Source organism: Vanessa tameamea, chromosome 8 (genome assembly GCF_037043105.1).
Source record: "Vanessa tameamea isolate UH-Manoa-2023 chromosome 8, ilVanTame1 primary haplotype, whole genome shotgun sequence".
NCBI classification, from domain to species: Eukaryota; Metazoa; Arthropoda; class Insecta; order Lepidoptera; family Nymphalidae; genus Vanessa; species Vanessa tameamea.
In genome coordinates this window covers 9,770,029-9,783,574 of record NC_087316.1, presented here as the reverse complement: position 1 = coordinate 9,783,574, position 13,546 = coordinate 9,770,029, and the positions used below count along the sequence as shown (strand labels likewise).

At 33.1% G+C, this 13,546-nt stretch overlaps 1 protein-coding gene across 4 annotated transcripts; it reads right to left on the bottom strand.

The window, feature by feature from the left end:
• Positions 1-401: 401 nt before the first annotated feature.
• On the bottom strand, positions 402-13,286 carry LOC113399799 (armadillo segment polarity protein). 4 transcript variants are annotated; one of them, XM_026639044.2, is made up of 16 exons: positions 13,137-13,286; positions 12,772-12,839; positions 12,357-12,481; positions 11,526-11,631; positions 11,187-11,397; positions 10,438-11,020; positions 10,207-10,353; positions 9,975-10,097; positions 9,472-9,642; positions 8,981-9,151; positions 8,612-8,806; positions 8,098-8,212; positions 6,022-6,176; positions 5,580-5,646; positions 4,619-4,651; positions 2,639-2,813 (listed from the first exon to the last, which is right to left on the bottom strand). In XM_026639044.2, the coding sequence occupies exons 2-15, from the start codon at positions 12,806-12,808 to the stop codon at positions 4,647-4,649; spliced, it is 2,211 nt and encodes a 736-aa protein (XP_026494829.1). In that variant the 5' UTR covers positions 12,809-12,839; positions 13,137-13,286; the 3' UTR covers positions 2,639-2,813; positions 4,619-4,646. The 4 variants fall into 4 exon arrangements, with proteins under 4 accessions (XP_026494827.1, XP_026494828.1, XP_026494829.1 ...); XM_026639042.2 differs by lacking the exon at positions 4,619-4,651 and having other exon boundaries at positions 402-2,813; XM_026639043.2 differs by lacking the exon at positions 4,619-4,651 and having other exon boundaries at positions 402-2,813; positions 8,612-8,803.
• Between the last annotated feature and the right edge of the window lie 260 nt (positions 13,287-13,546).

Here is a 13,546-nt window from a genome sequence, read left to right as displayed (position 1 = left end):
TTATTCGAATTCCCGACAAATGACCGCGTGAATTCAATGTGTTGTTTTTGAGTTGACTTTGAGTTGAAAAGGCCGTTACGTTTGTAGGATCCTTGAAACTGGTATCTGAAAATGTAATACAGGATGCTTCAATTAGTTTGTTTTTAGGAGGCATTTACAAAAAAATTCCACTAACCTTAACGTCCTTAACATGCGAGCTTGTACAAAGCCCCGCCTCAGTAAAAGGGTTTTGGTTTTGATTACGAAACTAATAATTACTAATATAGATAATTATTGTAAGTTTGAACTGTATATAATGATAGTTTTAATGTGTAGTTTTTTTTTATGTAATCTAAATGATCGTTTTAAATGTCTGTAACTTAAAGGTGATATATATACAAGGAAAATAAAAATTCAACATAATTTTAATTTTACTTTATTATCCATAGATAAATGGACACAAAACCTCAAACTTCAGCAATGTCTTCATAGTCGAATTAGTATAAAAACATTGGTAAAGGTACTTAAAATATCAAATAGAAAAATTATATATGAGAACCCTAAAAGGAATTACACAATAATACTAAAATCTTACATTTAGACGGTTACAATAATCTAATTCTACTAAGTGTATGTTGTTACGTTAGTGTGCATCTCCTAAACATTTCAATATCATAATTAACTTATAGGATAGAAAACATTGATTTTGTTAAGGTGGGTATACATTTTAATATGCTCATAATTAATAACGAAATTAAGTCGGATTTCGTTTGAACTAAGCCTTAAATATAGAACAGTGTTGCGAGTGCAAAAATTGAAATAGGAAAATTCTTCTTCCATACAAATTAAGGCTTATTTCAAAAGACAAAACATATTATACCATAGGTAAATAAATATTAATCGTTTTGTTTTGGCACTAATCATCATTGGTTTATTGTGTACACACCTTAACATCAAATAAATGGTTAGTTAAAGTTAAAGTTAAGTTGTTGGCTAAATATTCAAGTGGGTATAGACATCTGATTTTTACAACTATTAGATTCAAAGCTCTTCCTACATTTTCATATAATGACATAATAATTATTACCCACAGATGCCATATTATATTAACGAAATTTTCTTTGCGGAAAATCTCATTGAAATATTGATAAATTAACTTGGAATATAACAATTAAGAGACGTTATTAATATCTTTATGTATTTAATAAAAGATTAACGTCTATCTTATCTTCATCGATCGCGGAGATCGCTTTTAATCAATATTTCAACAAGACAATTTACGTTGAAAATTACATTAAATGCAAAGCAGTTTATTCAATAGTTGCAAAAGTACCAGACACCTCGTACCCAATGTCACACCAGAGTCTCGTGACTGTCTGACATAAAACACGGCACTATATGAATGTCGAACTACTTCCTATCCCATTATTATAATTATATTGTTCAATCTCTAATTAGCTTCTAACAGAGAACTCATTCTCGAATACATGTTCCTAATTTTAATCGTATTTTTTTTTAATGAAACATTAAAAAATTCTAATTCTATTCAATATGCGTACACTCAAACAATGATTTCTTGTTTTTTTTAAATTTTTAGTTTCCATGAAATATTGTATAAGATAATATAAATTGTCGAATGAAGTATTAATGGCTAAGGTAACTTAAGCTGGACTTACGGTATTTCTGAAGTGATATGCCACTTATAAACTGTTTAAGTGTACACGTATTCATGTAATGTCGAAATAAAAACAAAATGGCAGTCAAGCGTGAATATAAAATACAACCCTTACACAATCAAACAGTCTTATGCGTCATTTAAATAAAATAAAAAAAAAAAATTGTCATTCAGCCAATAATATTATAACAAGTATAAATCGCACTACAAATTTCTTAAATGCACGTATTACATAAATCAAATTACTTAATAACGCTAGAAAATATTATTTTTAAAGCCTATTTATATCTTAAATATTAAAGTATACCCTATTTTCCGATTACACGCATTTCATACGTTCGCGTACAAAATTCGATATAACCAATGCAGGGCGACATTATAATTTGTATGCGTTGCGAATAAACACGTCCCATTTGTATATCTCAAACATAGCACCCATGTAATTTATGACATTTAACGTGTAATATTCCATTCAAATATTATCTAAAACATGAAATTAAATTCATACGACCGTGAAAGCTGCCTTTATTGATATGTCCGAATCTAATTTATCACAGAATTAAATTGTTTATATTATGTTTCATCAACGAAACCTTTTTGGATAACTGTATGATGTTAATGCATTAAGATCTTAAACTTATTTGTAACAATGATTGTACATGATGTGTCATAAAAAAAAATGTTTAACAAACAATTTCGGTAAAAGATAGAGACATACTATATCAAGTAAACATTAGATTGATATGAACTCGGATCCGTCGTTGGGATTAAGTGAGGTCTCATAAGATTTTACGTTCCTCGTGCCTTCAGTAACATGGCTCACGTACTCTTCAGGCCGGAAGAGTAAGTGAGCCAGTGTAACTGAACCTCACCAGTGTAGCGTCAGAAGAGATATACAATTTCAAACGAGTCGTAAAGTTAAGTGTGTTATTAGAAGTCCACATTCAGGTCAATAGCGTGTCTCTATCCCTACGGTGCGGAGGCGCCTACAGGTCGGTGTCGTACCAGGCGGCCACGTTGTTGTTGTCGTGCGGCGGCTCCGGGAAGGCGATGTCGGAGGCGGCGCCGGCGCCGTCCGCCTCGCCGATGTCCATGTCCATGCCGAACCCGCTGCCTATCTCGAGGCCCTGCATTGAGTCTATCGGTATTTGATCGTAGCCTGGAAACAGACAATTATATTATTATAAATGCCAAAGTAACTCTGTCTGTCCGTTGCTCTTTGACGGCTAAACCATTGAACTGAATAGGATTAAATTTGGTATGAACCAAGCTTGAACTCCAAGGAAGGATATAGGATACTTTTTCGTGTCTAATTCCTGACTAACAATCCCTAAAATGCGAACGAAGCCGAGCGTGACAACTAGTTATTTATAAATATGGTCATATCAGCTGCTGTGACGAAATTTTTTAACTATCGCAGGATATATAAATTAAAATTGTAAAAACTTTTGTCAGTCGGTTTAGTTCATTTAATAATTTATTACAGTGGACACATTAAGCTACATTTGGAACAATTTAGATTTGCCAATTTAACTCAACGAGTCACTGATTGGTCTACTTTTGACATACGACATTTAAAATTGCACAACCAGCCAATAACAAACCCTAGTGACATCACTACTGATAACTAAACTATTAAGTCAACTATGTCACTGCAATCTTTATGTAAAATTGACTCTTATTATTACATATAACATTGTATATGTAATAATATTTGTTTAATATAGACTTCGCCACATATGTATATATATTAATATGCATTTTTTGGATTAGGCTTTATAACAATCACTTAGTTGTGACTCGTCTCTACATGCAGCATCATTATTAGCCGTTCAAACGATTGCCTTAACGTTTGGTATATATATAAACAGACAGGATATTTAAAATAAATATAATCCATCCAATTACAATACAACGATTTTGATCATAAAAACCCTGCTAACCTAAGAACCAAATCGAACTTGGAATGTGTAATTTCTTATTGGATACTCTGAATATGAATATTTGAATGAATGAATGAATATTTATAAATATAAAATTAAATAATATGATCCATACTCAATGATATAAGTGTAAAAAATAAGCTTTAACATCAGGTTATTGTGCACTTTTAAACGATTATGTTACCATTCACATGACACAAAACGCAGTAAGCTACAAAAACCACAGTACCTATTGATAAAAAAATAGGTATTTTTAGCAAAAATATTATTTAAGGTTATTTAAATGCTATTCTGTCAGTAAAATAAGATAATTCAAATAACTGTGTTTATGAATAGTTTATTAACTATTTCATCGTATAAATCACAAATTATGGGCAATAGTTTTCGCAAAAACCTAATTTTGAATATGTTACTGATATTTTTAATGCGAAGACTTGGATAAATATTATACTTAATAAATTAAATATTATACTTGGATAAATATAATACTTGGATAAATATAATACTTGGATAAATGTAAAATCTGGTCTATATTCGATTATTAAGAACTGTACGCATTTCATTGAACTATAAAGGCCTAATAAGTACGATATTCCTTATGATCCTTGTAATACTGTACTAGCTAACTTAAATTAGATCATATCACATTGCTTTGATTGCTGTGTTTGAGTCTAGTAGTAGATATAAACAATGATGAAAACAACGTAATGCTTTTATAACGACTAAAAATTTTACATAAGGAAGGAACCACTTACCATCAATTCATACCACCTTTACCGACTATTGCCTTTAGGAACAAATTTTAACTAAAATACGAACTTATTGAAAACAAAATAAAGGTTAGTTTGGTGTAAACAAAACAAAAATTAATTATACATAATTAGCAATAAAAGCAAAAATTCACAACAAATAAATAATTAAAAGATTATACGATATTTTTTGTTACGAATAAATAAACATACGTAAATATATTAAACAAAAACAAAACACATAACAAAAATAATAATGATATTCCCATCACCTGTGTTTAGTGATAAATAGGTCCCGGATTAAGCTGCGTGTAAAGAAGAGAGAAAACATATATTTATACAGAAAACTTACAACATTCTTACGATAAAGAAAAACATACATCAACATGGTGCTCACGTACTTAACAATGGAAAAAATGTTTAAAAAATTATAAACTAATGTTAGCAACTAAATTATTAAAGACGCGTGTAACAGAATTACGTGTTTTTTTTTATTATTAGCAATATTTTTAATACATTGAAATAAATTATCTAAACCATAGTAAAAATATATATATATATATATATATATAAACTTAGTATAATAGTTCTACAGTCACCAGCAAAAAAAAATATTTTTTTTTAAATTATAACCTTTTGAGTACAACGCTGTATATAAAGCAATGAATACTTCAAGTCTAACATGTGTTTTTTTTTTTTTAGGGATATGTGCACATTATTATTACAGACCAAAAAGTTTATAATAATATATCTTGTTTATACATACAGCATAACTAGTAATTCTGAAACCACTAAATATATTTTAATTTTAATTAGCATTGCAAAGTGCACTAAGCTTTTCATAATTGACAATAAAAGTCTGACATTCAAGATCATTATACGAGGGCGACCCAAATTTGTAAATAAAAATAATTAATTTTTACTTCGACAGTTGATATACTGATCTGCCCCTTGGTGTCATATTATACAAAATTACTTATAACCTTTCTCAGGAAACTAGAGATTTTGAGATTTTCAAACAACTCAATAAGCACTCTTACTAACTTGTACTTTAAAATATTAATGTAGAAAATTAAGAAAAACATATTTTTTTAGAAAAATATGGTGAAAATCAAATATTAGTTAAGTTATAACTATTTGGAGTAACTGTAATTCTGTTACATATGTCATATACATTCTACAACTGGTCGGGTTAGTTTACCAAACAGTGTATGTCACTCATCAGGTCCTTACCTTGCTGGTGGAAGGAGGGCCGCGTCCCGTACAGGCCCTCATAGCCTTGCTCGGGCCCGAGCATATCCTAGTAACGGTACTTAGTATCAAACGTCGAAATAAAATAAAACTTGTAAAGCAGACGAAAATATTAAAAAAAAAAAAGGACACAGATGATAACAATTTGCGAGGTTCGAAATTTAAATAATGGCAAAAAAAATTATCACATGTGAAGCAATTAAATTTACATCGATTAAAAAAAAATACGTATTGGTTCACATTTAAAACACAGATGCAAAAAAAAAGAAATATAAAATACAATCACATCAAATAAAACATGATATGATTTGTGACTTTATGGCTGAAACTCTGTACCAAATTAACTGTTTTAGGAGGAAGAATTTATTTTAACATTTTAAATATATCATTTTATTATGTTATTTGCGATATTAACTAGACTTACTTGCAAATCGGGTTGCATGGTGAGATCATTGGGCCACATCTGATGGTCGTCACGGAACAAGGAATTAGTTAACTCCATAGAGAGTCTCTTCTTGTAGTCATGAGGCTTATCTTCAGACATGCGGAACAGTACCGCGGCAGCGTATGTCGCTACACCTGAAACAGTGATATAATTTGAAGAATGTTAATATTTAGAGGTTAAATAAATTGAATTATAACTACACATATACTTCGGTATGTTGAAATGAACTAAGTTGAGTTTATTTCTAAACTATTATTATTAAGATTGATGTCCATAATTCATAATTTTGCTACCTTTCAAGTCTGTTAGTGCTCACATTATTAATGGAATTATTATAACTAAATGTAAGAAATTACTTCTTAAGGTGATTCGTGATGTTTAACTTTTTATTTTTTTGATGATATACGTGGGCGACTTATGAGCCACCTGATGGTAAGTGGTCACCATCGCCCATAGGCAATGGCGCTGTAAGAAATATTAACCATTCCTTACATCGCCAATGCGCCACCTACCTTGAGAATTAATATTTTATCTCCCTTGCGTCTGTAGTCATACTGGCTCACTCACCCTTTAACACTAGAAAGACGGGCAGGGGTCTTTTTAAACTATTAGTTTTGGTGCTACGTCCTCCCGTGACTTTTAATGAAATAGTTTATATTTCAATTTACTGTTGATGTTATTGTTATATTATCATCCTGAATTAAATAAACATAACATTTACCTACAAGGACGGCGCCGGGTCATTTGACCCAAGCGGCATTTATTAAGATAAACAGTATCCATTTGAAGGTAGGTCATAATATTTACATTTACATTATACTTTTATAGCTGTGGATGTTACATGTGAAACTAATTGTATAGAATCATACCAACTGTTACTTTCGTGGAGCAAACAGTGCTATTTAGTTATTTTACAATGTCTGTGAAGGCTGAGCGACGATCAAATATTATTATCGTTACAATCATTGCCTGAGGATCGGTCAGACGGCGAGGGTGAAGATGTGGAAAGCAAATGCGATTCAGAAGAAGAGATAATTCCATCCGAAACGAGTTCTTCAAACAGTGACGACTCAAATGACAACATGCCACTAGGTAATTATTAACTCTTTTCTTTACTTATTCGATAAGAATATTTGCATCTATCGATTACTAGAATTACCAACGTAGATGATTTGATATATTATACAATTACATTTAAATAGTTTTCGTTGTCTTTTCAGCTAGTCTACAACGTCAACGATCATTTAGGGGAAGAGGACGAAGGAGGCAAGTGGGTGGGATTCGCGAAATGCAAGCAACGGATAATGCGGATGATAACAGTATGGTGTCAGGAATTTTTTATAATATATTAGACCTTGCTGTTATAAATGCATGGATTTAATATCAAGCAGTGACAAACAACAAAGTGCGTAGAAGAGATTTTATACACCAGCTAGCTTTAGAACTCAGAAATATGTCGGAGGACTCTTCTACCATTGGTTCAATACAACCAGCAATACTGAGACAGTCAGCCGTAGCTACTAGAAAAAGACGCCACTGTTCCACTTCTAATTGTAAGAATAAATCCAATAAAATGTGTGATATTTGCATAAAACCATTATGTGGACAATGCAATCAATCAAAAATATATCTTTGTCAAAATTGTAAATAAATTAATATAAAAGTTCTAGTTATTAAAAACTATATTATTATGCAACAAATTAATGTTTGAATGATAATCCCGCCTTTTCTAAAGATCACAAACATATTTGCAATCAAATGCTCATTGCACATATTAAATACATTGTTATTATGACGTGAGGTCATTTGACCTCTAGACGTCTTTCTTGGTAAGATTTTTTTGCCGTCTTTCTAGTGTTAAACCAGAACACAAGACGGGGTACTACAGGCGGTAGAATATCTGATCAGTGGGTGGTACCTACCCAGACGGGCTTGCACAAAGCCCTACCACCAAGTTTATTTATTATATATTTTTTTATTATCAGAAAGTGTTACCTTTTCTCAATTTTGATAAATATTATAATTGTAACAATTCCTAAAATAATATAAACCTACCTTCGTTACGCGAATGGAGTAATTCGGTCAGTGGCGCCGTAGCGCCTTCAGCTTCTATCATTTCAGCGCCTTCTTTGTCTGCAGCCAGTTCACAGAGGACTCCAGCTGCTACACGCTGTATAACGAAAGGGTATATTAATTTAATCAAAGGTAGCTGAGTATGTAAAACAAAATTGCTATAAAATTTGGTTTAAAAAAAGGGAGAAATAATATGACAATAATGTTGGTTTTAATGAGAAAAACCTTTGATAAAAGTTTAAACCAAGTAGGCAGTTAGTAAAAACTCGAATAAAAAGGAAGTAAATATAGTAAGCATAAACATCAAGTATTTTTGCTAACAGTACTTGTATTAAATCAATGAGATTCGTTTGGCTGCATTATGTGTAACAAACGAGTATAATTCAAATTTAAAATTCAAACTGTAGATCACACATTCAGTTAGTAGTGTAGACATGTAGACAGGTAGTAAAATAATTAGTCACTGCAAATAACTAGACGATAGGACAACACAAACCTGTATGTTCTCGATCTCGTTGAAGAGCAGCTGCACGAAGATGGGGATGACGTTCTGCTGGCGGATGAGCGTGCGGTTGAGGCCCTCGCGCGCCAGGATGTGCAGCGCGCCCACCGCGCCCTCCACGATCTCCTCCATGCGCACGCCGTCCGCGTACGCGCCGCCCGCGCCGCCGCCCGCCGCGCCGCCGCGCTGCTGCGGACACACGCACACGCTGCTCACAGCCGTCTCGTGGCGGAACGGTAGCAACGGTAACTGATGCCCACGCATGTTCATTGACGCACAGTTTAGAGGTTACTCTCTTAATGAGCACGCAATATGGCACCGAGTCGTGAGCGGCAGGTGGCAGTCGCCGAGGTGTGGACTCACCCGCTGCGTGTCGTTGAAGGCGCGCAGCAGCAGGCGCACGAGGTGATGCACGGCGCCGTGCTCGCGCAGCGGCGCGTGGTTGGCGGGGCACAGGGCCAGGTTGCGCACCAGCCCCACCACGGCCTTCACCAGCGGCCAGCGCGAAGGCGGCTGCAGCAGCTTCACTATCACCTGAGTAGCAAAAGGTCATTTCATATTAAATTTTCGAAACAATCAATGCCCCACTAAGTTTTTGAATGCATTCGTTTTTATAACAATTCATTTCAAACCAGGCGGCAAGAAAAACATCATGAGAAAATCTGCATGCGTAGGGCATAATTTTACAACCCATAATGGAGCAGTGTAATTTACATAAGCATCAAAGCCTCTCCAGGAAAATCATTTCCGAGGTGGTATGGTTTGACATGCTATCACACATTTGACATCCCCATTATTTAAAATCCAATTTTTTAACAAAAAGATTTATTTTTATACATAAATGTATGACTCACCGGCAGTCCATAGTGAAGTCTAACTGCATTTTGAGCCATCTCACTCTCCACGTGACGCGATGTGAGGTGTCGGAGAGCGCAAACAGCTGGTTCGGTTATTTCCTCTCTGTCCCCAGCAGATACTACCGTGCGTACAAGCGCATCTACTCCGCCAGCCTGGCAAACTGTCACCTAAAAATAGTAATGTGTTAATTCAATGCATAACCCATACTTATTTTTAGGCCCTAGGCCCCAGGTTCGGTTTCCGAGGTGAGATCAATAAAAAAATATTTGTTTTTTAAGTAGAATATTATCACTAGCAATCTAAAGTTTGAAAGAAATAAAAAAATGACCAAAACGTAGTGTTTACACTTAAGTTCCTCATAAAACACGTCAAGTCGAGTGATTGAAGAAACAGAGCGAAAGTGCACTTTAATATTACATCAATATTGACTACTTCACTAATGAATTTGGAAATATTTCAAGATGAATCGACTACATTTGGCTATAAAAAATATTTATACCTTATTCCTTTGATTGTTACAAGTCAAGTTCGAGAGTATGCCAGCAGCACAAGTAACTATGTTAACATCAGTTGAAGCAAGTACTTGCACCAAGCTCTGAAGGAGAGCTTCCAATCCTTCAACCTGTAAGAACATTAACATTACTAACACAACTATTAACATACATATTAATGTGGCAAACATTATAATTGAATTTAATTTTTTTTTAAGCAATTATGTATGTATCTCTAACCTTAGTAGCAGCATCGGAAAGATTCCTCAAAGTCCAAAGGCAGTTTTGTACTAAACGGCCACTGGGATTACCCAGATGCATGGCAAGAGCTTGCATGCCACCAGCTTCCACAATTGCTGGCTTGTTGCTTGAGCACACTGACAGAACCTGATAAGGATTATATATTAAAACATTGTGGAACAAAATTGATATATATATTTTTTTCAAATATATTTATACTCAATAACTCGCCTTAAGAACTCTTGACGTAGTCCACAGCAACTTCTCATAGTCATATGAACGCATAATGCGTACTAATTCAATAGGTCCTTGAGAGGCAAGAATAATTAGCTTCGATTCTTGATTTCCATAAGCCAGAATCTGCAGACAATCTGTGACAATTGCTAGGAATTTTACATTATTTCTTTGTAATAATGCTACCATCTTTTGAAGGCCCCCAGCAAGACGTACTGCCATCTTAGATCCATCTTGATGTAAAAGTAGATTATGGAGGGTGGTGATGGCATAAAACAGCACTGACTCCACTGGAGAGCTTAGAAGTTTTACCAAAGCAGGAATTCCTCCACTCTTGAAAATGGCAAGTAAACCTTGTCTATGGTGAGACAAGTTGTGCAAGGTTCCGACAGCACCCTTAGTAGTTTCTAGATCATTGCTATTAGAGATTGCTCTAACTAAAGCGGCAACCATTTGTGGTGAGTTCATAATAGCATGGCGAGATGCCTCTTTCTTTGACAACTGGTGTACCATCATTGCAGCTTGAGATACTACAACTTGATCTTCATCGTTCAAGAGTTTTATTAATTCTGGGATGGCCCTAAATAAATGAAAATATTTTTTTTGAAATTGTAAGATTAAAATATTTAAAAATTAAAGAGAAAATTCACTTAAAAAATTTAATTGAATATAAAGAGAATTATTCAATTTATGTCATTGATTAAATGTGTTAAGTAATTTTTATTTTCTGTGGATGGTTTTGATACCTGGTAGCCAAATCTGCATCATCTTGATAGTTGATGAGGTTGACAACAGCATGTTTCAACATCTGAGACGGTTCAGACAATCGCTGGACTGCAGTTGGTTGCGCAGGATCCAGTTGGGTGGATGGTATCTCAATACCCTCTTCAAGAGTTTCAGGAAACATAGCAGCACGAACACGTTGTGAACGAGTCTGCGACAGCTGCTGGTTCATGTCTAAGAAAGAAGATTTATTAGAATACTACACAACAAAATATTGTTTAGATATTTTTGATGTAATATAATTTGAGAATATTTTGAATTTGATATAAAAATATTGGCAATAAAATATAACGATAACATACCATCAACCTGCTCTTGAGTGAACCCTTGAGCAAAGCCTTGGTCCAGATCAAACATGAGTTGATCACCTTCCATTTCGTCATCTTCTTTGCCAGTAAGTGATGGCACCTGTAATTAATTAATATATTTAAAATTTAATTACTACATACACATTGCACATCAACATACCGAACATGTAGATAAAATCAATTTCAATATTAAAAACAGGTCCATTATTAGTCATGCTGAAATTACCTACATTTCACAACCTTATACTAAGTTACTAAAACATTGCTCACAGATATTATCTATTTGTATTTTTAGTGTGTCATTTCTCAAAAATTAAATGTCAAACAAGACCAAGATATATAATTCTATGATAATTTATTAATAATTAAACGTGTAAAAATATGTCTCCAACAAACAACAGTATCCACATTCTTGTATTGCTAGTATTAATACAATTTATACATTCATAATCATTACAATATTATAGACTGTTATTTTTACATATTATATTGAGACGGCTAGTGTTACATAAAATTATAAAAACTTTCTGATGATCTAGTGAATTGAACATGTCAAACATAAAGCTTGCATGTTAATATTCATGTGCTTTATTTACGAGGAACCTAAAGTAATGAGAAAATTGTGACTATGTTGAATGATATTCTGCTGTATCCTCCAACCCATATTGGTGTGGCACCATTCAACTAACTCTAATCCTACACTTTATAAGGAGATAATGCCTTAGCCTAACATTACTACCTTCTACTAAATTATTGAAGGTTCTTAATTTATTATATTTTATCTAACATAATAAAAATACAAATAATAATGAATATAATTCATACCTGAGTAGCTGCTCCAGAGTTGATGCCAGAATCAACCAAATATGAATTCTGCTGCCACATGAGAGTTTGCTGTTCCTTGCTGGGAGCCATTGGCACATCAGAACCACCATAATTACTGTGAGACACTGAAAAATGTTTTTATTAATACCATATTTGTTCAAAATGTAAACAAAAATAAATTATGATATATTATCAAAGATTTTTACCTTTAACACATAAAGCAAAAAAATTGTAGCAATTAACAGATAGTGTTCATTTTAAACTCAAATACAAAATATAGCTTACAATCCTATCTTAAGAACCTTACACTTGCAATAGGTAATACTTTAACAATGAGTCACAACAAAATCATGTTTTGTACGTTTCTGGTCAATATATACATATTTATTAAGTTAATAATTCAATAAATACTTACTTGTTCTGCTCTGTGACGATGGTATCTGATAACTCATGGTTTAGCGGATGCAACGGTGCACCCTGCGCCTACAAAAAATAAACTATGAACGATCGTTCACGACGCAGCCGTAGCTATTGATTTAAAAACAATTCATTAATTTTCAAACAGATTTTTTAAAACACATAAACACTTCCATCTACACATTTTTATACACAATCAATAAATACCCTTTAATTAAAACAAAATAAACAAAGTACCTATTTGAGATGAACTAAATACCACACCCGAGAAATATCAGAATTCAGAAATTGTTTGATCGGATTCTTTGATTTTAGTTATGTATAACGTTTAATGATGCGCATGCTATAATGTTTATTACATACCTTAAATTTTTTAGCAATTCACAATATATTATAAACGTTTATTTTAACAACTTTAGTAAATAAAAGGCAAGTGCTTTCACCACCTTCACCTAACCTGACATTACAATATGGCGTCGTGTTCGGTAAGGTTCGTATACATTCGTCAATAACGGGACGCTTAATTCCCTTCTCATTTTTACTTATACCAATTTACCAGTAATAGTAGTCACTATCTCTCTCACATTTCGTTCGTAATGTTGGATAAATTGCAATAACACAAAACGTTTCTTTCCATTCAGAAAGATAAAAATATGTTATCTTTCAACAGAATTATTAAAAAATATATATTCAGAAAAAATGATCAAGCACATACTAAATTATGATTACAATGAAAATAAAATGTTGTCATTATAAGTTAATAATAATTTGCA

What these genes read in the sequence shown, in the direction of transcription:
- LOC113399799 (XM_026639042.2), bottom strand. Translation starts at nt 12,808, where the DNA reads ATGAGTTATCAGATACCATCGTCACAGAGCAGAACAA. An exon ending in TTTCCGATGCTGCTACTAAG is followed by an intron (nt 10,098 to 10,206) that starts GTTAGAGATACA and finishes ATGTTCTTACAG; the next exon opens with GTTGAAGGATTGGAAGCTCT. An exon ending in GTAACAATCAAAGGAATAAG is followed by an intron (nt 9,643 to 9,974) that starts GTATAAATATTT and finishes TACTATTTTTAG; the next exon opens with GTGACAGTTTGCCAGGCTGG.